The sequence below is a fragment of the Triticum dicoccoides genome, chromosome 4B (assembly GCF_002162155.2).
Source record: "Triticum dicoccoides isolate Atlit2015 ecotype Zavitan chromosome 4B, WEW_v2.0, whole genome shotgun sequence".
Taxonomy (NCBI): domain Eukaryota; kingdom Viridiplantae; phylum Streptophyta; class Magnoliopsida; order Poales; family Poaceae; genus Triticum; species Triticum dicoccoides.
Window position 1 is genome coordinate 5,439,881 of NC_041387.1, and position 26,401 is coordinate 5,466,281.

Sequence of the window (26,401 nt, forward strand, 5' to 3'; positions counted from 1 at the left end):
ACAAAGTGTGCTTGTGTGCAGTGGGAGTGGTGTGTGAGGTGAGTGCGCGAGAACCACATAACTAGGGAGATAGACGTTTGGGGGCGACGTTTTGTGTGTATGGGAAATATATACTCTACATAGTGTGTGTGCTTGGGTAAGAGAGATAGCGGGAGACCTAGAGAGTGAGGGAAGAGATGTGTGCATGCCCGAGAGACAAAGTGATAGAGACCTATGTTGGGGTCCGGACTTTACAAGAGAGAGGGGTGTTAATGTGCTTGTGTGTTGGTGTTTGGGGGAGAGAACGACTTCTCTCTCTGTGTGTGTGTGCGTGTGTGTGTGTGTGTGTGTTTGTGGTGGTGGTGGTGGTGGTGGGGTGGGGGGGGGGACTTCAGATAAAGAGTGAGGTGTCTATATTTGAGGGACTTTAGCGTAATTGAGATATTGTGCACTCATGGTTGATCCATTTGTTTCACAGTTTGTATTATGAGATTACGATACTTTTGAACATGCGTGATATACCTTGATGTACCAGAATTACAAACCTAAGATTGGAATTTTGGAATTCGACTCCATCATTAGCTTTTGTAATTCATTTAAACGGAGGTACATTTTTTAAGCCGGGATTTCATGATTTCAAATTCATATATCAAACCTAGAGATATACACATACGGGCATGTTCAAACTTTATAATCATCCACTTTATTCATACACATACACATTTTTGCTTTTGTCATCATATTTAGGATAAACACATTCTGAATTTTATTTGAATTCGACCGTATGATGGTATTTGCTTGTAGTAGCCCAATGATCCATATTTGAATTGAATGGACAATCTAAGTTTCGAGTTGGAGACATTGATTTTCAAAACTTGCACATTTTTTGCGTGCAAAACAAACAAATTATCGGCCATGATATCATAGTCGGCTGTACGAGAGCAGAATACTTATAATTTTAGGCGCCAAAGGCTTTCAAACTTCCCGCTCACATCGAAATATCACGCGCCCGAAAGTTTAGCCCTGCGATATTCCTGTTTTACCCCTGCCACATGAACGGAAAAGGGCTGCTTTGGTAACTCCATTGTTTTCCTCTTTTTGCCCCCAACATTCTTCCCCAGAGCCCCTCCCCTTCCCCTCCCCGACCCCCCAACCACGACAAGCCGCCGAATCTAGTCCTCCGCCCCAGCGGTCGAGCTCACACCCCGCCGGATCTAACTTCCGCACCTTGGAACCCCCAACTGCCAACTCACCACTTCACCGGAGCCGCTTCAGTGACTGGCTTGTCCACCGCTCCAGATCTCCTTGACCGCCATCATGGTCCACCGCACCGGATCTGCTTAACTGGCGCCCTCCACCACAGCGTAGGCCCTTCACTGACTCCCTCGTTCGCCCCTTCGCTGGCCCTTCATACAATCCCTCGTCCGATGCAACAGATCCGCCTCACCGAAAGCACTATACTACGCGCCCGCCGAAGCCTTCGTCCACTGCACCGGACCCGCTCCACGGACGCCATATTCAACTCCACCGGCCCTGCTTTACCGATGCCACAGCCTCATCAGGTTATTTCAATTTGTACTCCTTCGGTTTTTCTCTTTATTGTGCAACTGTTCACTTGCCACAAATGAGCTTTCTTGTATGTTGACAGGCGCCGCAACCGTAGCACCGGAGCCGCTTCAGCGACGGCGACAGCCGGCCCAAACTCAACTACAACACGAGCACCATCGACGATCCTTAGCTATCAAGTATGACAACGATACCCATACGTCGTCGAGAATCAGGTACTATTATCCAATGGCTGGCGCCTACGTTCACTTTCCGAGCATAAGCACCGCACCTTTGAATTTATTCAGGGCATCATTCAGTTTTTCATGAGACGCGTTATTTTGCTTGCACCTGTAGGGCCATACTTCTGGCAGTGAATATGTTACATGTGTTAAATTACATACCAGTGCACATATAGTTAATATGCTTTAGTTTTGTTCTGATGCCACCTGTTGGTTCCATCAGACTGCTTAATGTTCTCTATGCTTAATTACACATTAGCAAACTAGCATGTGGTTCCGCTGCTTTTTGTTTGTTTTACCCTACATTTTCTGATGCTAGCTATTACATCACTGCTCCGAGCCTCTGTTCATTACTTGTTTGTGTGTTCTTGATCTTCCCAAGTTGCATGACTGATTTGATGCTTCTATTAATTATGGAGCTGCCAACCCCATCAAGCAAAATATTTGTTCTTTTGTTGCTGGCACCTCGAACAAGCATAAAAATAGAGGGAAGCAGATATATTGTCGTGTATGCACACACCCTTCTTTCATTAGTTTAGATGAACCATTGATGATCAATTCGGACCACTGCATGCGATTAAAATTAATTTTACCTAAATAGATGGTGCAGAATAAACTACAACAACTAGATTTGCAACCACGGGATGCTGACGATATCTTCAAAGAACATTGCAACAGCAGCTAGGCTTCACAGCAACATATGATAAGCCAGTGTGTTTTAGTATATGTTAAATGTAATGCGAGTGGGCTACTTTCTTGGCTTGTGCCCTCAACGTGTAATCCTACGGAATTACAAATAGTTCAGTTGTCTGCTTTGCTGTATTGCTTGATTCGAATGCTTGTTTGTTGTTACGTTATACCCGAGTTGGCCAATATGTCAGCAGTGCCTGCTGTACTATCGTAAAGAAATGCATGCCTATTTTATTTGAGTCCTTAACTTTTCCTCTCAACTTCATCACAAGATTGTCTTCGTAGTTTATATGAGGCCACACTGTTAAGTGCTTTCTCAGATTATTTCAACTGCTTAGATGCCTTGGCAACTTAAATATAGCGGTTGTACACTCCCTTTCAACTTTCATCTTACCATTTTAATTTATTTTTGACTGATGCTGCTTTGAACCATTTAAATATAGTTTGCCATGCTCGGCAATAATTGTTCCGTCATTTACCATGTAAGCTTACTGCCTGGATCATACGATAACTATCTCTTACTTATGTCTAGCGGAAACCTTTCAGGATGCCGTTCACACTAGGATACAATGTACAGCCCCAGAATCTATTTGTGGAAGCAGTGCGCCATCCATGTTACCATATGGTAGCAGTTCAGAGGCAACACCGCCGGAGAGCAGTCTGAGCACAGATATTATAGTGCTCGAGGCTCTACTAGAGGTAGAAAGAGATGGTGTGGCTGCCATGAATGAGGTAATCTTTATCTTGAGGCTGGAAATTACGGAATTAGCGGCACGCATTATGCAAGCAACCCAAGAATTGGAGGAAGTAAGAATGTTGCATTTGAAGACGGAGGAGGTCCTGCTGTTTCTGCTATCGTCTGAAGCCTAAGGTAATCCCGGTTCTTCTTTAGATACCAGTTGAAATTGTCATTAACTTATTGTACTTGCATGTTGTGTCATGTCTCTGAATGGATTATGTTGCAAGACCCCCTATGTTGTCCGGAATTCCATGTTGTCCATGTGTTGTAATGATCTGAATTTTGTAGGTGAGGTAATCCTCAGTACTTGTATGATTGACATAAGGTGAACTATTTTTCGTGTGAGCATATTGTATTGGATGAAATAACTGTTTGAATCAGAGTGTATCCAACCTACTGAATTCGAAGATCATGGTATTTCTAAATCATAATCATATATAAAAGTGGAATAAATCTTTGTTGTGGTTTTGAAGAAATAAATAACAAAATGTATAATTATTTGTGGATATTCGTAATCCAATACAAACTGGATTTGAATTTAGTTTGCCAGGTCCCAGGGCAAACGTGGATGCTAATTCTCCCAAGTTTTGAACGAAGCGGCTAAACACCCACTATAATTTGTGGGCTGCCCGAAGCAAGTGTTTGCGAGATGGAAATTACTGTCTACCCCTGACACTTGACATCCTTATCGACCGGATTTACACTGCTGTCGATAGGGGTAGACTAGTAACTTCAATCAGACGTGACACGACGGCCTCTGAGCCCATTCAGACACGGTGGGCGCCAAACATGGGCGGCAAAACACATTTGGATTCAAGCTCGTCCGAAAGAAATGTGTCTCTTCCTCCATTTCCCCATTCATACACGGTGGGCAGCAAAACAAACTCTCCTCGTCCGAAATCGATGTAGGCTAATATTTTAAATAGGGGCAGATGTGTAACTTCCATCAGACGTGACACAACCGCCCTACCTGTCAGCCCCGTTCATACACTGTGGGCGCCAACCGTGGGCGCCAAAACACCCTCTCCTCGCCCGAAACAGTTACCGGCAAATATTTGGGAGATGCGAGATTACCGTCCTATCCCCAAGCGACGCGATGTCTGAAATTTTAAACGGGGGATAAGTTCGTAACTTTCCCCCATTTCATAGAAGCGCGTCCCAAAGTTTGAGATCGCCCCCCTCCCCTCCATTTCCCCATTCATACACCGTCGGTGGCACGACAACCTCCGCACTGCGGCCAGCCTCCTCCGTCCGCCATCCCATCCTCCACCTTGCCGGAGCCGCTACCCCTACCCCGTCGTCCACTGCAAGAGATGGACGTCTCTCCTCCACGATGCTGGACCAGGATCCTTTCATCGCCTCCTCTCACTTAATCGGCACCATGGTCCACCTTGCCGTTGCCGCTCCTACGACCGCCTCGTGCACGGCAACAGGATATATCCCCCGACCCGCCCGTCTGCCGTCTAAAGTCTTCTTCCCCGCCGCCGACAGCCATCGCACCCGCAACACCCTCAATGTATCAGCATAGGCCTACACGGCGTCGCAAGAGAGGTGGTACTCTTCCATATGTGCTTAAGTTATTGATCTCACCCGGAAAATAGATCGTAATTTGTTTACTGTACTTTTCTTGTCCGTACCAAATCGTAGTGGCTAGTTGAAAGCAAACATTGGTTGCGAAGTAGCTTTGTTCGGTTTGCACCTTCAGATCCGCCATGGCACGGGCACTATACTCGTAAAGCTTATGGTTTCCCCCCTTTATATTCACTACCATCATCGTAGGTGCTTCGTGTCGTGCTAGCACTGCTCCTCAAGACCTCAACCCAAAGCTTACGTGTTCAAATACGAATCTGATATGATGCTCATATCACTAAAATAGAGAACGTTTAATTGGTCACCTAATGTTCCTATATTCGTTTCGAAAAGCATGTGCGCCACCCACTGGTCCAGCTAGTTCCACTTTCCTAATTTTTCTCTTGATGCTTAGGGTTTTCCCCTTTTATCTACTCTACTATGATCTCCGTAGGTGCTTTTTGTCGTACTAGAATTACTCCACCCTTCAAGCTAAACAACACAACACTCAGAATTCGAAAGCTCAGTTGTTCAAATATGATTGTGATATGATACTGATATTAGTTAACCGACACATTTAATTGGTTAGCTAAAGGTCCCACTTAAGTTTCCAAATGCATGTCGTGACATATAGAGAGACAGCATAATTGCATTTCTTTGTCACTTGTTGACCGTACTTTCTTGTCCATACCAAATCTTAGTTGTTATTTTAAAGCAAACATCGGTTGCTAACTACCCTTTGCGCGGTTTGCAGCTTCAGATCTGCCATCCCACTGCCACGGTCAACACTGTACTTATCATGCTTATGTTTTCCCCATTTTATGATGACCACAATCAGCCTACGTGGTTCGTGTCGTAATAGCACTGCTCCACCCATCGAGCTAAACAAGCTTAGTTGTACAAATTCATATCTGATATTATTGCTGATATTATTAAAACTGAGAGATGTTTAATTGGTTAGCTAAATGTTCCTAATTTAGTTTCGAAATGCATGTGAGCCACATATGGAGAGACCGGAAAGAATAGTATTTTTTTGTGCGCTCTGGTTCATCATGGGTGGCCAACCGACATTGTATTGAAACACTTGTAATATCTTCAATCTGCTTGCTCTTCTGCTCTTCTTTAAGATGATACTCTTCTCTTGCAGTCGACTGGTCAGGTCGAGTTGTTCTCCCTTAGTATATTTTGAATCTGTCAGGTCAGGTCGACTTGTTCTTCTTTACTATATGTTGAAGCTATCATCTCGAAGTGTCATCACTTATGGAGCTCTCATATTTTGAGGAGTAGGCCACATTATATTAATGCTCACAACAAATTACAGCATGCATGGCATATTTTAAAAGAATTGCAGAGATAGCACAAAGGGGTTTACAGGGAGGCAGTATTGGATTAGAATCACTTCTGCATTACAAAGAAAATCTCACTTGTTTTTATGTTTTCATGCATGTGAGATATTGAACATTATCAAAATGAATATGAGAATGGGCGCATGATAGGAATATTGCAGAACGATCCACTGGCTAACAAACTTGGCATGGTGGAGGATGGCCTATCTTATTCACCCATCAAGGTGCTTGCTCTAAATTTGCAAAGTTGTATTGGTCGCACATATTTTGCATCTGACCTCTTGCATTTCTTCTACTTTGTTACACCATTTGCTTAGTTTAAGCATCATATATGAGTATATGCCATAACTATCCATTTTCTGTACCTATTCCATGTGTCGTCACACTATGTTTTTTCAGTCAAATGTTGTTCTTTCGTGATAGATGTCCAAAAGGAAGAGGGTGAATGCAGATCCTCAAGGAGTACAAACTAGGTATTTGGAAAAGGTAGTGGTACCTGTTAAATCAGATAGATCAGCAGCCACAGAAAACACAGGCCCAACTGTACCACACTTTACCCCTACTCTAGTGGCCAAACCCCTATTAGAACTTCTGGGAGCCCAGCGTCATGTACTGTCTATGATATCAATTCAAAATTTGAACTCCTAAATTTCTGCTTGTGCCTTACCTTCTCTCTTGTATGAAAACTAATTTCAGATGAATCTCCTGGCTCAAAGGATCATACGATCTCAAAACAATAATGGGCTCTGCATTGCTCTTGTCAGTACCTCTCTCCCTTTTGCCTTGTAACGATGTACTTAATTAATTGCTATTTGATTATGTATCATCAGTCTGCACCTGAGCTTCATTATCCTCTGTTTCTTCTAATATTATTTGATCTATATTTACTCTTTGCAAAATGTAGAATAATGGCAACGCTTATAAAGAATTTTCTTTGGGGAATTTATTGAATTATCCTTCCATCAACATGGAGAAGGGCTTTGTCCAGCCCGTGTTAACATGTAATGTAAGTTCATCCTTCTCAAGCCTTCAAACTTTGTTCTAGTATAGATTTGGATAGGCATCATTGCCTCCACTGCTGTTTGCTTTGTTGTTTACATCTGATTAGATGTTTGCAACAACTACCAGTTTCAAATTGTAGTTGTAAAAACAAGTTCCTTATGCAGAACAGATCCATTTATTTGCTTATATAATTGTGAAACCTATTACGTGTCTCCTTGTTTCTCTTTCAGAGTCGTATCTCTTACGCCAGGCAGAACTTTAGGGAAGATAGTGAGCCAAACCATCTTGAGGACAGTGAGATGACCCCAAGGTCCTGTCTTGATGAAGAGAGTGAGTTGAAGCTACTAACCAGCAGGTGTGAGACAACCTCTGTGCAGTCGCTGCCTCAATCAGTTCGACTTCTTCAGTCTCAACTTAAAGCGAAAAGGCTTGCTTCAGCTCAGCTCCGACTTGAAGTCAAAGATGCAATGAAGATGTCAGAGGACTGTCGTGCGCACCATCATGCCTTAAATCTAGTGTTGATGTATCTATCGTTGACACAACTAAGGTCTACTCAGCTTCTTCAGTTGTTTGGGGGGGCGGGCAACCTGGCCAGGCCTAGTGCCTTCTGAAGTGCTCTCAGTTTTGTTCTTTTGTCGGCGCGTTTATTTGCACTAGTGGCGAACTTTGATGCCCAGTGGATGTAATATGTGTGATAGCCGCGATAACCTAGCGTAAGTTGCTTGCTTATTTATTTCCTTGTTGTCTTGTTTATTTGTTTGCTTGTAGTCATTGCAGTTCTTTTTCCGCGGTTTGCTAGTGGCTGCAATAACCTATTTTTTTAAACTATGCCACAATAACCATGGGCTAATATTTACTATAGTGACACTGGGCCTCATACGGGCCGTAGAAACAGTGGGCCTTCTACGGGCTGTAGAAACAATGGGCCTTCTACACGCCGTACAAACAATGGGCCTTCTACGGGTCGTATCATCAATGGGCCTTATACGGGCAGTGTGATCGATTGGCCAAACATGGGCCAATAACAGGCCGCATTATGGCCGTAAATGGGCTAGAGTTGGAATCGTCCGTTCATGGGCCGACCATAACGGGCCATCGTTAATAGGCCGTATTTCATGACGCTATGAAACGGCCCAACGTGTTAACGGACCACAAACGGGCCGACTGTAACCACGGGCTGAATTTAGCCCATAAGCAGAAAATGATAATAACGGGCCGTAAGTAAACGAATGCTGGAAATGAGTCCAAGAATAAATGGGCTCTGAGAAGGCCGAAAGATAACATGGGCTAGAAACGGCCCAACGGAATAACGGGCCCTTAATGGGTATAAAGTGATACACTGTTCATTACGGGCCAGTTTCACCACGGGCCGTTAATGGGTGTAAAGTAATACACTGTTCATTATGGGCCAGTTTCGCCACGGGCCGTTAATAGGCCAAGAGTTACATAGGGCCTCATATGGGCCAAAAGACGTCATGGGCCATACATGGGCCAGAAGTGAAAATGGGCTGCAATCATATTGGGTGGCCCAGATGACGCTACTGGGCCTAATTCGGATAGGGCGTAACGGGCCTTGGGTTAGCGGGCTGTAAATGGGCTATATGCGAATAGGCCGTTAACAGTCTTTACATGGGCCGGCCCGCCACCTTTTGACCAAGTCAAACGGGCCGGCCTTTTCACAGGAGTGGGCCTCTGTTGGGTCGTGCCACGTGTCGACGTATCATAGGCGCCTTTTGTCCAATGAGTGGATGACATCTGTCCCAACGGAAGTGTATTTTTTTGTAGTGGGATGACAAGACAGACATGTCAGGAGATTATGAAAAGTTTGATGAAATTGCTCCATTCACAGTGAATATTGACCCGAGCATCCAGTTAAATGATGAAGATTTTCCATGGCTACGGTGCAAAGGGACACACGCGAAGAAAAAGTTTTCACACCCAAAGATCCGGGATGTGATCGGCTTCACTATCATCACTTTCTTCTGTGTTTCACACTCAGGAGGAAATCTCTGTAATAGTTAGGGTAGTTATGTGTTTTGGCATTTGAAACGCGAAGAAATTTTATGTGCAAACAAATTCTTTCATGCATTTACTAATTTTTTTCAGCTAAATGACCCTGAAATTGAAAAGCATTTTAAATGAACTCAGAAAAGGTTAAAAGTTGGCATGGTATCATAATTTCACCCACATAGCATGTGCAAAAAAGTAGAGAGGGTTACGGCAAAAACTGGATGCACTTCGTGTATAAAATGGACAATCTCTTTCGAAGTATCAGGGTTTCGGACGAAAACTCATCTGTTACAAAAGCATTTCATTTTTTAAATAACCTAAGCATTACCAAATTGAATATAATGATAAAACACAATAATATTAAACATAAGAAAAAAGAATCACTGATTTTTTTTTCAAAGTTAAGTTATTCACAAACTAGTGATTCACACAAATTTAAATAATTCAAAATTTAAACTATTCGAATTTGAAAACTACTGGCACTAACAGAAAGTTTGTAATTTTTTGTACCTAAAGCAAAAATATTCAGAAAGAAACTCTAAATACAACAAAAAACAACTCAAAATAAATAAAACAAAAATAAATAAAGCAAAAAAAATTAAGAAAATAAAAAAGCCCGCCTACTGGGCCAAAACGGCCTGCATACGACTAGAAACACAATCTTTTGTTGTGCCAGGATGCAGGCCCGCAAAGGTCCAGTAGGCCCACAGGACAACACCGAACAGGTAGGCCCGGTAGGCCTGCTTAGGAGAGGAGCTCGAGAGAGCTACCGCACTGGGGCTTATAAACAAGTGCGGTAGCCCCTCGACTAGCGAGGTGGGACTAAACTTGCCGCACCGCACTACGCCAGCGCACCCCCTTTAGTATCGGGTGGTGGCTGCAACCGGTACTAAAGAGGGTGTCTTTAGTACCGGTTGGTGCTACGACCCGGTACTAAAGGTGGGCACTTCCCGCCGCTTGGCCTGGCGAAAACAGACCTTTAGTACTGGTTGGTGGCTCCAACCGGTACTAAAGGTCCATCCTATATATACAACACTTGCAAAAAATTCAGTTTCCCTCTCTGTTTCTTCTCTCCGTCAACGACACGCGCCGCCCCGATCGACGCCGTCACCGCCCCGGCCGTCCCCGCCCCTCGTCGCCGCCCCGGCCGTCCCCGTCCCCGTCGCCGCGCCCCGCCCGGTTTAACACCAAGAATTCTTGGATTGAACCTAAGAATCAGTCTTCAACTTGAAATCATTGAATCCTCTGTTTTCAGCTAGCCAGGAGCACATCAAATTTCAAAAGAAAAGAGAGCACATAAATTCGCTGTCAGATTGTCAGTACCTTAGCAAGCTGGATCATTCCTGCCATATCCTAACAAATAATGTCCATGAGACGGACGTGAGGATACAACTGAGCACTAACAACGAGCATTTATTGTGTGAGTTAACTAGCTGCCAAGATACAAAAAAGCCACCGTAGTATTCAGCAGGATTGAAATCATCCATCTGTCTCTTGTTACATGATTGCGTGGTTTACAATCAGACCAGAAAAGTTTGTTTACAACCCATACAATATATCGTGTCGCAATACATTAAATACCTTTTACAGGTAGCTAATAATGGCACCAGAAACTAGTACATATAGTAGTACACACCAAACATACATCTCTTGGGCAGCTCAACTGCAGATGAAGCAGGCCACTCACGCTGCATCTTTGCGGGTCTTCTTCATCAGGCGAGCCCGAGTTATAGCCACCCATACATAAACCTCGTCATACAACTTGTCAACAAACTGGAAGTAGGAAATCGCCCAGGTTCTCCTCAGTAACATGGTGCAAAACACCGTCCAAAGGCCGACCACAAACCCTATGCTCATCCCAAGGTAGAGATACGCGATATGATCTGCAACTTCATGGACGACACTTTGCTCTGTGTCAGTAGTACCGGTAGAGCAGTTATTGGAGAGAGGGTGACCGCAGAGACCGGGGTTGCCGATGTAGATATCAATCTGGTTGCCGAGAGTTTGCAGCTGCGGCCCCGATGGTATCGGGCCTGACAAGTTGTTGTATGACAAGTTCAAGGAGCTCAGATAGGTTAGAGCCGACAAACCCGATGGGATTTCACCAGAAAAACTGTTGTAGGATAGGTCGAGGGACTGCAACTGCTTCAGATGATCTATCTTGCTTGGGATTTTGCCGGTGAAATGATTACTTGATAAATTCAAACTGGTGAGCCCAATGAGCAAACTTATCTCCTCTGGAATCTGTCCTGTTAAACTGTTACATGACAGATCAAGATTCACAACTTGGCTGAAGACGCCCAGAGTATAATCACGTGTTTGGCCTTTTGTGATTACTGGCATGCTATCCGCATAAACATAGTCAATCACATCCTTATATTTGACTCTCATTGCTTTCAAGTTTGATAGCAACCATGGTATGCATCCTGATATATTGTTATGGGCCATGTCCAAGTAATAAAGGTTTTCAAGGCAAGTAAGGTTCTTGGGAATATGACCACTGAACATGTTTGATCTCACCGTCAAAATTTCCAATCGTGGCATTTTTTCTGGTAACCACTTTGGCAATATTCCAGAAAACTTATTGTATGAGAGATCAAGGAACATCAATTGTGAGGCACTCTGAAGAAATTTAGGGAATTCACCTGAGAGACCATTGTTGCTCAAGCGTAGACTATACATCCGAGAACCAAACTGATCAGCAGAGTTTGCTCTGGACACTGAAGAACTGTTATCTGACTCCTTCCAACACTGCACAACATCTCCTGTTAATTTGTTTCTTGACAAGTCCAACCGTGCTAGACTAGTCAATTGGCACATAGATGATGGAATGGTGCCTGTAATTTTATTATCTGCCAATGACAACATAAAAATTTGTGGTGCTTTTAGCTCTGCTGGCAATGACCCTGAGAAAGAGTTCGAAGAGAGATCCAAGCTTGTTATATTTAGAGGGAATAGCCGTGGAACTAGACCTGTAAGATTGTTTGACCCCAGATCAATACTGTTGGCTGACATGTGCTGTAGATTTGACGGTAATGAACCACGCAACATGTTTTCTGATGCATCCAAAGCTGAAGCTTGGGAAAATGTCACCCAAAACCAATCAGGAATAACATCATCCAAACTTGTATTTCCAAGAAGAAGATAATCAACGCGAGTTTGCCATCTAAGCCACTCGGGAAAACGGGGGCCTACTGTGCATGACTCTAAATTTATGTGCTTTAGTCTAAATGGAGGAACCCAACTTGGTTCAATATCCATTTTCAAGGAGTTGTCCGACAAGTCCAGGTACTCTAAATTCAATAAGCCTGAAAAATGTTCCTTCACGAGCACACCGTCGAGTTTATTATTGCCAAGACTCAACAATGTCAAGTTACCAAGTGCTCCAACTTCTAGCGGCAGGTTTCCGGTCATAGTCGTATTCCTCATTGACAACTTCTGTAATGTACTCCATGAGCACCATGGCAACCGATCCATGAACTCCCCAATACTCACATCAATGTTGTTATCATCAAAATTCAGCACTTTCAAACTGCACAAGTTTTCTAAGTTGCTCGGTATCAAACCCACAAGATCATTTGCACTAAAATCAATTACTTCAAGGGATGTCATGTTTGCCAATTGTTCAGGAATAGGTCCATGCCACTCACAATGGGAGAGGTGAAGCTCCTTCAGGCTTGTGAGATCCCAGAAGAACCAGTTATGCTCTAGTGTTGCGTCAAATGAGTTGGATGATAGATCAAGGACTTGGAGATGTGTGAGATTTGATTTTGAAGTAGCAGACACTGTGTGGGTAAGGCCGCAATTTGCTAAACGAAGCACTCTTAGAGAAGAAAGCATGTTAACCATGTGAAACCAATCCCGCACAGCAAGGAGGTCCACTCCGCTCATGTCAACATAACTCAACAGTGATAGACGTGACAACCATGCAAGATCTACTGCGTGCAGATCATTGTAACCCCCACTAACATCAAGATATTTCAAATTTGAGAGATTACCGAGTTGGGAAGATATTCTCCCACTGAAACCTGACGACGAGAGATTGAGATACCTTAGCTTCTGCAGAGAGCCCATGAACGCAGGAATGCTTGTGTGGTTGAATTCATTGTAACTCATGTCAAGATACCTCAACTGTTGCAAAGCAGCCAAAGAAGAGCTCATCTCATTTCTCAACAAGCTCAGGCTGTTGGACTTGTACAAACCTTGGAAGGAACTTACTACGTAGTTGTTGCGGAGGTCGAGCTTTACGACATGGCCCGTTCTGCTGCTGCACCGGACTCCCGCCCACTGACAGCAATCTTCACCCTGCCATGACGAGAGACGGCCAGCAGGGTCTAGAAGGCCCGCCTTGAAGGACAGAAGCGCATCCCGCTCCCTGCTGATGCAGGTTCCAGCCCCACCTGATACCCTTGCCTGAGCACCGGAATCAGACGGCTCTGCAAAGAAAATCAACAGGCAAAGTATTGATGCAGCTCCTTGGGCTAGATGCCCAAGCTTAGCAGCCATATTGGTTGGAAGAGGGAGAACAGCTACCGGAAGGGAACGGCAATGGAATGACCACAGACACTAGCAGAACCCACTCCAGGAACATAGTATATGGTCTATGATATGCTATTCCAAGTCTTGGTCTTGGCATGCACAGTTTGACTTTTCTTATTCAGAAGTAGTGGCTCGAGGAATTTCTTATTATTAGCTCAAAAATTAGGCACCAACCAATGATTAACATGGGACCAGGGCATCACCATTTATATCAAAGGCTAATACAATGGACAGATCAGACTTGAGCCTCCCTTGTTTCCTTTTGTGTTCCTGAGATCAGGAATGGAGTAATTTCCAGACAGTGAGTTCACTACTTTTTTGTGAGCTATCTGACCAGAAATCCACAGGAAAAAAGTATGTTACGCACAAGAGAGAAGGAACCACACAAAAAAAGTGTAATATTCCAATTCAGTATTTCCAACCAAAGTCCTGGGTTGCCTCTAACTTCGCTGAAAAAGGTTGTCTCTAGCTAACAGGTCTCAATCAACAGGGTCAAACATGGCAGCACGCAGCAGAAGTAGCATCCTAATTCGATTTGGCTGTGTCACTCACTACAAGGCCGTGTCATCACTCATCACACCGTCATGCAATTCACTCAGCAGTAGTAGCATGGATCACCGTTTCTATCAAAGACTCATTCAACGAACATATCGGCTTGAGCCTTCCCTTGCTCCTTTTTGTATTCCTGAGATCACAAGTGGATGAGTAATTTCCACACAGTGAGTTCATGATTTTTTTTCCTAAGCAATGTGATGGGAAATCCACGCTCAACAGGATGAAATATATATATGCTAGTGGTGGTAACAGTGCCATCCCGATTCGATTAGGCTGTCAGTACCGCGTCGCATCATCACTCGGCGATTATCTAAAACAAAAGAAACACAATCACTCCACAATTCAGCTCTCTGAATCTACAGCGTCATAATGCCTAACTGTCAACTGACTAACTGCAAGGTTAACAGCCAGCCACTAACCGATTTTTCAGTAGCATTTAATTACCAGGTCAATACCTCGCACAAACACACACCAGTTCTTCAGAGTCTGAACCCAACTACCCATGTATCGAACAAACTTTTCTGAAACTTTTGAGCTGATGTGCGACCTTGCATTAAATCTCAATCAACAGGGTGAAACATGCTAGTGACTGTAATAAAATCATACTAATTCGATTTGGCTGTCACTCCGTCGCATCATCACTCTGAAATTATGTAAAATGGAAGAAGCCCCATCGCTCCACAACTCAGCACTCTGAATCAACCGCATCATGACTTCATGAGCACTCCTAACTAAAAACTAACTGCAAGGTTGACAGCCAGAAATTTACCAAGTTTCAGTGGAAACACCAGTTCTTCTTCAGAATATGAACCCGAGTTACCACGCGCGGCATCACATCCCACCTGATTCCGGCGGCCTGCTTCCGGCAACCGCCGTCGCAGGCGCCACCGCCGGACAAGAGCAGCCGGACTAGGACTCTCCAACAGCAGGCGCGGATGGGGGTGGCGAGCTGAGAGTCCTCGCCGGAGTGGCGCATCCGGAGGAAGGGCGAGCATGGCTTGCTTGCGGCGGCGACGGCGGAAGGCGGAGGCACAAGCTACATCGGCATCGCCCAGTCCAGGCCCACCACTGGGCTCTGGCTGTTGGGTCCAACACAACCCTATTTGTTTTCAATTCTTTTTAAGAACACACATTGTTTTCCCCTCAAAAAATTTAAGAACACATTTGTTTTCAATAAATGAAGCTATAGATTTTTGAAAAGTCAACTTTAAAAACTTTGACCAAGTATGTAGACAAAAGTATTTAGACTTAGAATATCAAATACATACCATTAGATACAACATGAGATATATTTTCATATTGTATGTGTTGTTTGATGTTATAGACATAAATAGTTTTCTTTTATAATTTTTTAAAGTTGGACTTTTAAAATTCTATAGAAACTGCATTGTGGAATGAAGGGAGTATTAGATTAACTCCGAGTTTGCATCAAAATAGTGCAACTTTGCAAGAGTTTAATCTTTGATGTCCGAGAATGGAAGCGGCCAAAAAGGCACAAAAAGACACAAAAAGTCTTAGGCAAAGAGGTTGAAAATGTATTGATTCAGTGGAAGAGGACGCAGTTCCGCCCTAAAAAGGAGGTGGTGGGGTTTATAGATCCATATAATTTTCAAGTAGAGAAACATGATGAGCTTCTTTTGAACTAGTATCATCAAGGCTTTGTTGGTGTTGCTCCCTTGCTCAAAGTTCATGTGAATTTCTAGAATAACAATAAGTTCGATGGCTCGTCTGGAGGCTATCCCAAAAACTTCAAACGTAAATAGGTAGCATATTTTTATTATTTCGGTGTTCTTTGTATTGACATGACAAGATGAATAGATCAAAAGTTTTCTCGCAAAAAACTCTATACAATTCTTATTTCTTTGTTAAAAAAATCATTGGGTATTTCACATAATGCTCGGGGTGTATTTAAAAATAGTGCATCATGTATTATTAAAAAATGCATCATGTTTTAAATATCACTGAGATTGAAAAACGATGTATTTTTAAAAATCATTTCCTCAAGTATTTAGAAAATTATGTTACTATGCATTTTTAAATGCTCACAGTGTATTAAAAAATATCATTTTTTCGTGGTCAAAAAATGTTCATTGCGTTAAAACAATACATCACGTATAAAATTTTTACATCAAGTATTTCATAAATGTTCACCATGTATTTATTCATCGTGTAATAAAAAATGTTATCATGTATTTTATAACATTCACCGTGTATTTTAAAAATGTTCACAGTTTATTATAAAATACCTATGTATGTAAAAGCAAATGTTCATCTCGTGTTTGAAAAATATACTGTGAGTGTATAAAAATGTTGATCATGTATTTGAAAAGTGAGATCATCGTGTATTACAAAAAATGATTATTTTGCATTAAAAGTTGTTTGCCGCATATTTTTCAATAAAGTTTGTTGCGTACATGAAAACACTTCGCCATTACGAACTGTTAGCTCAAATTTTGCAAATCACGCAATGCTTTCCAAATTCTCTTTCCAAGTTGGTCAATGCTGTACGTACGCACGCACGTATACATACATGCATGTCTGATGTCTCGATCGGAATCAACTTGCATGGAAGGTGCACTGCAGGCATGCACGTGCCACGAAATCGACTTGGGCACGTACGTGAACCCTACTCGTTCACGGCCTCGACCGATCGATCGGTCCGGTCCCGCGTCGAAGCACAAGAACTGTTATGCGGCTTGTTTGAAGAAGACCAACCATATCCATATGAGGAAGAGGGAAAAGAAGAACAAGGTGAGGTTAAAGAAACACATGAGCTAGTTGTCGAGGGTCAGCCCGAAGATGAGGTGTTGTCTTTAATGGTGTTCTCGTCACGGACTAACAAGTGGGAGAGCCGAGAGTTTGTGCCCGGAAGCTGTTGCACTTCTCAGCGCCTCTACGACATGCTGCCAGCATATGAAAACTACAACCAAATATGGAAGTCGGCTGTGTATTGGCGAGGGTCTCTCTATGTGCATTGCGGCAATAACATTCTTATGATCCTAAGAAACTCATGGGTAACCTATGATATGGTCGAGCTGCCGGGAATACCATGTGACGAGGAAGAGCATAGAGGCATCCTTCCAACTAGGTCGGTCTTAGCGAGCTATGAGAAAGGGACCTACTATGTGGCGCTCGACATTTTCCAACTCCAGGTCTGGAAACTGACAGAACCTGTTGATGGGCAGTTAGGGTGGACGTTGACACACGAGGCCAACCTTAGTCCTTTTGGTCACCAAATAAAGCTCTCATCACAAGTTATAAAACCGATGACGCAATGGGAGTTGGTCGAAAGCAGTGAGGCAAAAGTCAGCCTCTTTGAACCCCTGAGTGGCCGGAGCAAAGAGGAAGAGGAAGATGAAGAAGAGCAAGCCAAAAGTGGGTCCGACTACATGTGGGACTCGGATGAGGAAAACTTCATTGACCTGGACGAAGTTGTTGCTGACCGACTTGAGCCGTTGGACTACTGGTGGTACTGCAGGATCATCGGAATGCATCCGCACAAGGACGTGCTCCTCCTCCACATGAACGGCAGGGCGATGGCGTACCATCTCAACACCTCGAGAATGCAACACCTGGGCAAGGGGCTCGTCAAGGAAGTCGGCCGGCGGAACGGAGTCGAGCGCGCATTCCCTTACCGCCCGTGCTACATGGACGCGCTACCGTTGGAGAAGATGTCGCGGTGAATGCTTTGCGTAGAGCTATTGCTTCCTTTGTATAAGAGATAGCACACGCTTTACCGATTTTCCATGTAATGCTAGGACAAAAACCTCCTGGTCACATGAGCTGGCTTGTCACCGGCGACTTCAACCAAGTCTATCGCGCTAGAGATAAGAACCGTACCAACGTCGATCGCAGCTGTATCATCTGCTTCCGCAACACCCTCGATGATTGTGAGCTCAAGGAGATACACTCGTAAAATAGGAAATTCACATGGAGCAATGAACTAGTCAACCCGACCATCAACAAACTTGATAGCTTCTTTTCCACTGAGGATTGGGACATCCAATTCGGACCCCACCTTCTCCACGCGTTGTCGTCTTCATTGTCACCGATGTTTATCACAAAAAGGAAACAGAGTGCTGCGACGTTAAATGTTTTGTGTTTTCTTAGAGGACACTCCAGCATGGTATACTTCCGTCTTATGCTCTTTGTATTTGTTGATATTTTTTTGAAGCACCAACCGTAGAACAATAATTCTAGGGTAATTTTTCATTAAACAAAGTAATATGTACGAGCTACAAACTAACTATCAGACTAGTAGCATACAATCAGCCAATGCCTTTTTTGTGAAACATGAGAATATCAAGGAAAGAGGCTAGAGTCTTCTGCAATCATTATAAATGTGCAGAAATCCAATTTAACAATTTAATTTTTTTTTTGCTTGTTTGTTGTCTGAACTTTGTAAGTTTGGCGTTTTTATTTTCATGAAAACTGACTAAGAGGCTCATTGTTTATCTCCTACTCCCTCCGTCCTATAATATAAGACGTTTTTTAATACTATATTAAAAAGCGTCTTACATTATGAGACGGAGGGAGTATTATCCTTTTGTCAGAAACAAGACACGTCAGTACAGCAACATCATGCCGTGAACCTCTCTACAAGTCCCTGCGTGATACCTGTACGGCTCAACTTTGGAAGCATGTACGTGACTGACATTGTTAGCATGCACCGCCGCTTAAGCACGCGGCATCTGACAGTGGCGAATTAGTGATAACATCAGCTTAAGCACGCGGCATCTCACTAAACTGAACTAATAATAGGCTAAATTAGTGATAACATCAGCTTTATTAGGTCCGTAGGTTTGTGGGTGAGTGGGACGAGCAGGCGATGCATACGCGGAGCACGCATCTCCTAAAGCTAAGATTCTGCTGCGGTGGCACGCTGTTCTACGATGACAGCCCCTCCAGTAGCTAGAAAAGGTCTCCCAAAAAAATAGGAAAGCTGTTATCCTACATCTCCAAGACAAGAAAATCAACTGAAAATGCGAAGTTACCAACTATCGCAGGGATATCATTCAAAATGTCTGTCGGATCCTGATCAACAAGGTGGAGAGTGATGTTAGTCGGGTAGGCGGCCGACATTTATTCCGCTCCTTTTCTTCCGTCCATTCATCCAGAGAAGAAAAAAAACGGTGACAGTACTTTGTTTGGTGATTACCGCCGTATTTTTCCTCAGTGTCGAGCACTTCGTTCCATCTATCATTGAGCGTATCCTGTGCGGCTTTAAGCCGTTGCTTCTGCTTCTTCAAGCTCCTCGCGGTGGCGATAGGTCTCTGGTGGAGGGGCTCTTGTTTGTTTTTCCGGGACGATGGATGCGTCGTCATCCAGACTGATCTCCTCTTCGGAGATAGGTAGATAATTGGTGTCTCCGGCATCGCTGTGATCGGACAGCGGTCCCGGACTGTGTTCGCCGTCTCCTTGCTCATCCTGCTCCATTGCTGGGTCTGCAGGGTCTTCATTGTCTTCGGCGTTGTCCGGGGTGTTAATCTCTCTTGTGCCGGTATCGCAGTTTTTACTATGGCGAGGTTTAGAGCGGCGTCGCTGACGTCAGCGCTTCCGCTGCTTCTCAGGAGGTTTATCCTCAACTAGATCCTTTTTGTCATCGCCATTGTCTTTTTGGGTGTATCCACCATGTATATGCCGTATGAGGAGGTGGATGTCCAGCGCCCTGTGGGCGGTGGTTCCTGTTCTTCTCTGGCGTCGTCGTCCATACCGTCGATTTCTTCGGAGTCGAAATCAAGCATGTCGGTCAAGTCGTCGACAATGGCTATCAAGTGGGTGGTGGGTGGGTAACGAAGTTCTTCGTCGTTCGCTTCCCACTCAAGCCGGACATAGTTCGGCCAAGAATCTCCTGCCAAGGAGAGGGATTTCAACGAGTTTAACACGTCGCCTAAGGGTGCGTGTTGAAGATGTCCGCGGAGCTGAACTCCAAGATCGGCGCCCAGTCAGGTTCGATGGGCGCTGATACACGCGGTTGGGAGTCTATGGCCAGAGACGAGTCCGAGGTTTTGATGACACAGGCTTCACTAGAGGTTGGACATGTGTTCGGCTCTAACGTCGTTGAGTCTGCGGTTTCCGTGGCGGGGTTGAGCTTCCCGTCCTCGGATGGCGCGCTCTGATCTAGATCTAGGGCCTGAACGGTTACAGGTGCTATCTCCCGAGCACCGTCCGGTGACAGATTTAGGTCATGTTCATCATGGCGGCAGGGTGCAACTGTCATGGGCCAGAATCCGTCGAAGATCAAGTCTCCGCGGATATCGGCGGTGTAGTTCAAGCTTACGAACCTGACCTGATGGCCAGGAGCGTAGCTGTCGATCTGCTCCAGATGGCCAAGCGAGTTGGCCCGTAGTGTGAAGCCGCCGAATACGAAAATTTGTTCCGGAAGAAAAAAATCTCACCCTAGACTGCGTTGTTGTAGATGATTGAAGGAGCCATTAAGCCTTATGATGACGACGCAGTGAAACTCTTAATGAAAGCACCAATGTCGGTGTCAAAACCGGCAGATCTCGGGTAGGGGGTCCCGAACTGTGCGTCTAAGGCTAATGGTAACAGGAGGCGGGGGACGCAATGTTTATCCAGGTTCGGGCCCTCTGGAGGTAATACCCTACTTCCTGCTTGATTGATCTTGATGATATGAGTATTACAAGAGTTGATCTACCACGAGATCGTAGAGGCTAAACCCTAGAAGCTAGCCTATGGTTGTGATTGTTGTTGTCCTACGAACTAAACCCTCCAATTTATATAGACACCGGAGGAGGCTAGAATTACACAGAGTCGGTTACAGAGAAAGGAATCTTCATATCCGAATCGCCAAGCTTGCCTTCTACGCAAAGGAGAGTCCCACCCGGACACGGGATGAAATCTTTTATCTTGTATCTTCATAGTCCAATAGTCCGGCATACGCATATAGTCCGGCTGTCCGAGGACCACTTAATCCATGACTCCCTCAACCGGAGCTGGGCTCGCTCAGCTAAACGTGCCGAAGCAGATCCAGGTATCAATTAACTAGAAAGTGAGAGGAAGCACATCATGCAAAAGTTGACTTGGCTCCATGTGCTTGAATTGGTATCTGGACAGCCCCATGCATCCTCTTCATGGGTAGTTATGTGCATGAATGTATGGTTTGTTGGATGCGGCGGTTATGTCTGCCCGGCCTCCCGACTGATCCCTGTGCCATTGACTTGGGCCTCACCTCTGCTGCACCTGCCTTCTCAACAGCTAGCACACATGCCACGGCTTTTGATTGGTCGGTTAAACTTTTTTTTACTGTATTCGTTGGTGAAATATGATACTCCGGCACGCTCTCCATTGACAAAAGAAAACAATGATTTGGATTTAATTGTAAGTGATCACATGACACTCTCATAAGATTTTTTAGAACAAATAAAATCACTGTTATACGTTGGCTACATTTCATGCATCTGCAAAATCTCATCCAAAATATAGCCATTTGTAGTTTGCACAACAAAAGGAAAGACAAGGGTTGCATGAATAATACATGTTCTTTTTTTTTTTGCGGGAAATAACACATGGTATTATTCGTTAAGAAAAGACCCACCAAATGTGCCATCAAAGAACTCATTTCTGTCCTTCGCATAAGAACATGTACACATCGTAAGATAAAATATAAATAGATGTCACTTAAAGGAAATACTTTTCTCTAAGCAAAAACCAGAGCTCTGGCATTCAATAAAGAAGAAGAGAGCTGTCTGGTTAATTACAAAAAAAATGAATTACAGATAAAACCATGAAACGAAAAAACACACTAGAGCTCCTGTAAGACAATAGGTTTGGGGGAACCGGCACAACCCTGGTGGCCTATCACATATATATAATGAAGGGTACAATGTTACATCATACGCACACATATACGGGAACTATACAGTCTAACACCCTCCCTCAATCTTAGCCACTTCCTAAAGAATCTAGAAGGGTAAGATTGCGCCGACAAGTCTCAAACTGTGGTAGAGGCAAGGGCTTGGTGAAGATGTCTGCAAGTTGATCCTTCGAAGAGATGAACTTGATCTGTAGTTGCTTCTGAGATACATGTTCCCGTACAAAATGATAGTCAACTTCAATGTGTTTCGTTCGAGCATGGAATACCGGATTAGCAGACAGGTATGTAGCACCGATGTTGTCACACCAAAGAATAGGAGACTGTGATTGAGATATACCCAATTCCTGAAGCAAAGACTGTATCCAGATAATTTCTGCAGTTGCATTAGCCACAGCTTTATACTCAGCTTCAGTACTGCTACGCAAAACAGTAGCTTATTTCCGAGCACTCCAGGCGATCAAGGTAGAACCAAAGAATACAGCATAGCCCCCCGTGGATCGCCTGTCATCCGGACTGCCGGCCCAGTCCGCATCAGAATAAGCCGAGATGACCCCAGAGGAGTTCGGTCGAATGTGCAAATCATAGGACAATGTGAAGCGAATATAGCGCAAAATGCGCTTGACGGCAGACCAATGAGTGTCCCGAGGTGCCTGAAGATACTGACAGACTCTGTTGACAGCAAAAGAAATATCCGAACGTGTGATCGTCAAGTACTGAAGCCCACCAACAATACTCCTATACTGTGTCGCATCAGCAGAAGTCAAAAGCTCACCATCTATAGCAGTGATCCTGTCAGTGGTAGACATAGGTGTAGTAGTCGGTTTGCACTTAAGCATCCCAGCCTGCTGCAACAAATCCAAAGCTTACTTCTTCTGCATCATAACAAGACCATCAGAACCGGAAGCAACTTCCACGCCAAGGAAGTAGTGAAGCTTCCCAAGATCTTTGACCGCAAAGTCAGCATCAAGAGACCGAACAAGAGCAGCAGCAGCCACCGGAGAGGAACTGACAAGTATAATATCATCTACGTAGACCAGCAGATACATAGTAACTTCGGGCCTTTGTAGGAGAAACAATGAAGAGTCAGCAGCCGATGATGCAAAACCATGAGCACGAAGAGCTGTCGCAAGACGAGCATGCCAAGCAAGAGGAGCCCGCTTCAGACCATAGAGTGCTTTGGTAAGACGACACAAATAATCAGGACGTTCAGGGTCAGAGAAACCAGGGGGCTGCCGCATATAAACCTCCTCCTCCAGTACACCATGAAGGAAAGCATTTTGCACATCAAGCTGACGAAGAGACCAACCCCGAGTAACTGCAAGAGAGAGAAGAAGCCTGATAGTAGTAGGTTTAACCACTGGACTGAAAGTGTCTTCATAGTCAAGACCATAACGCTGCCGAAAACCGCGGGCAACCAGCCGCGCCTTGTAGCGCTCAATAGACCCATCAGAATGCTTCTTCACTTTGAAAACCCATTTAGAATCAATGACATTGACACGGGGTGGTGGCGGAACAAGAGTCCAAGTCTTGTTACGAAGAAGAGCATGGTACTCCTGCTCCATGGCCTCTCTCCAATGAGGTATACTCATCGCAGCTTGATACGTACGAGGCTCAGAGGCCGGATCCGCACGAGCAGCAGCTAGACAGGCAGCCAACCAAGCAACAGTACCATCATGGCGCTGTTTGGGTTGAAAAACACCACTGCGACTCCTCGTATGTGGTCGTTGAGGAGGTGCGGGAGCCACAGGAGCCGGAGAGGGCATCGGCGAAGGTGACAGCGATGGGGACGCCCCAGCCAGCGACGGAGATGCCTCAGTCAGCACAGGCGAGAGGGCACCTGATCCGGGTGAGCTCGGTCCAGGCGAGACCGGCGTGGCCGGCTGAGGCGGCGAGACCGGTGAGGCAGGCCGAGGTGGCGAGGCCGGCCCAGAGGCCAGAAGCGGCGAGGCCGGCCCAGGGGCCACAGGCGCCGAGGTCAGCAAGGGCGCCGAGGCGGGCGGCCCAGAAGCCAGAGGCACCGACGCAGGCAGCCCAGAGACCAAAGGCGCCGAGACGCACGGCGTCGCTGGGTGCTCGGTCGTACGTGCATGACCACAATGACCGAGGCCATGCAGGGGCTGATCACCGTGAACCACTGGTGAGACCGACGAGGAAGGCGATGGCGCCTCCAAAATCTCCAAACGAGCCCCATGTCCAGTGCCTGCACCATGGTTAGGAAACAATATAGGAGAATATGCAACATCATCAAATTGGTCAGAGGCAACAGAGGATGAATGCAGAGATGGTGGTTCAGCAGTGGACACAGGAAGTTTGGCAAAGGGAAAAACATGCTCATCAAAGACGACGTCCCGAGATATATAGACACGATTTGTGGGAACATGAAGACATTTGTAACCTTTATGAAGAGAGCTATAGCCAAGAAAGACACACTTCTTGGAACGGAACTCAAGCTTGCGCTTGTTATATGGACGAAGATGCGGCCAGCAAGCACACCCAAAAACATTGAAAAAGGTATAATCAGGTTGTTCATTAAGGAGAACCGCAATGGGAGTCTTCATGTTCAAAACACGAGTGGGAGTACGGTTTATGAGAAAGCATGCAGTGGTAAAGGCATCACTCCTAAATCGAAAGGGAACAGATGCATGGGCCAAAAGAGTAAGACCAGCTTCAATGGCGATGCTTACGTTCTACTGAACCATTCTGCCGATGTGTATGTGGACATGCTAAACGATGAGCTATCCCAAGCGACTGAAAGAAGGAGTTGAGGTTGCGATACTCGCCCCCCCCCCCCCAGTCCGATTGGACATGAACAATTTTGTGCTTGAGAAGGCGTTCAACATGTTTTTGAAACTGAACAAAAATGTCAAACACATCAGATTTACGTTTAATAAGATAAAGCCAGGTAAAGCGACTATAAGCATCAACGAAACTGATATAGTAATTGTGACCACTGATGGAAGTCTGAGCAGGACCCCATACATCTGAAAACACAAGTTCTAAAGGATGTTTCACCTCACGACTGGACTCCGAAAAAGGAAGTTGATGACTCTTCCCCTGCTGACAAGCATCACACACTCCTACATCTTTATTACTAGACAGGCTAGGAAGCTCATGACGATGCAAAACATGACGAACAATAGGTGTGGCCGGGTGACCAAGACGAGCATGCTACTGTGACGGAGAGACCCGAACTCCACTGAAAACGCGAGCGACGCCAGGATGCTCCAGACGGTAGAGGCCCTGGCACAGCCGCCCACTAAGAAGAATGTCCCTTGTGCCCCGATCCTTAATAAAAAGATCAAAAGGATGAAATTCACAAAGCACATTATTATCACGTGTGAGTTTAGGAACTGAAAGAAGATTACGTGTCACAGATGGAACTCTAAGAACATTGCGAAGTTGAAGACTCCTATTGGCATGTCTAGTGAGAAGAGATGCTTGACCAATATGAGAGATGTGCATACCTGCTCCATTGGCAGTGTGGATCTTGTCGGAGCCATGATAAGCTTCCCGAGTGTGAAGCTTCCCCATCTCGCTCGTCAGGTGCTCCGTCGCCCCAGAGTCCATGTACCAGTGGGGATCGATGGAGTAGGACTGAGTATGTCCTTGTTGTCCTTGTTGCTTCTGCGGCGCCGGACGATCAGCCATGGCAACCTGACGGGCAAAGTTGCGAGTATCCTTGCCATCATTGCCAAGACCAAGAAAGCTCCGCTGAAAACGTTTGTGACACTTGGAGCACCAGTGCCCCTCAATGCCACACAACTGACACACGCAGCGACCACCGGCCTCTGGTAAGGTTGCGGACGCGGGGGGAGCCGATGATGACGAAGCCGGAGAAGGCCCCTTGGACGCGGGGCGGCCACCCTTAGTGGCGGCGTTCGCGGAGAGGGCGCCGTGACTGGACTTGGAGCGGCGGGCCTCGACGCGCTGCTCGGTGAGGAGAAGACGGGAGTAGACCTCATGTGCCATCATGGGAGTCGAGTTGCCCCGCTCGTTGATGATCTCAACCAAGGCATCATACTCCTCGTCGAGCCCGTTGACGATGAAGGAGTTGAACTCGGAGTCAGTGAGGGGCTGTCCAATGGAGGCCAACATGTCAGCAAGGCCTTTGACCTTGTTGTAGAACTCCGTGGCCGTGGAGTCAAGCTTCTCGCACTCGCCAAGCTGACGACGGAGTGCAGAGACACGGGCCTGAGACTGCGCCGCAAAGGTGCGCTCAAGGATGGTTCAGGCCTCATGAGACGTTTTCGTGAAAACAACAAGCCAGGCGACAACCGGCGAGAGCGACCCCTGGATGGAGGAGAGGTTCGCCTGGTCCTGCCCCGTCCAGACGCGATGGGCCGGATTG

The 26,401-nt window shown here is 45.4% G+C and overlaps 1 protein-coding gene across 1 annotated transcript; it reads right to left on the minus strand.

Annotated features, from left to right (window-relative positions):
* Positions 1–10,515: 10,515 nt before the first annotated feature.
* LOC119294508 (receptor-like protein EIX2) lies at positions 10,516–13,687 on the minus strand. The gene has a single exon (XM_037572705.1). The coding sequence runs from the start codon at positions 13,626–13,628 to the stop codon at positions 10,806–10,808; it is 2,823 nt and encodes a 940-aa protein (XP_037428602.1). The 5' UTR covers positions 13,629–13,687; the 3' UTR covers positions 10,516–10,805.
* Between the last annotated feature and the right edge of the window lie 12,714 nt (positions 13,688–26,401).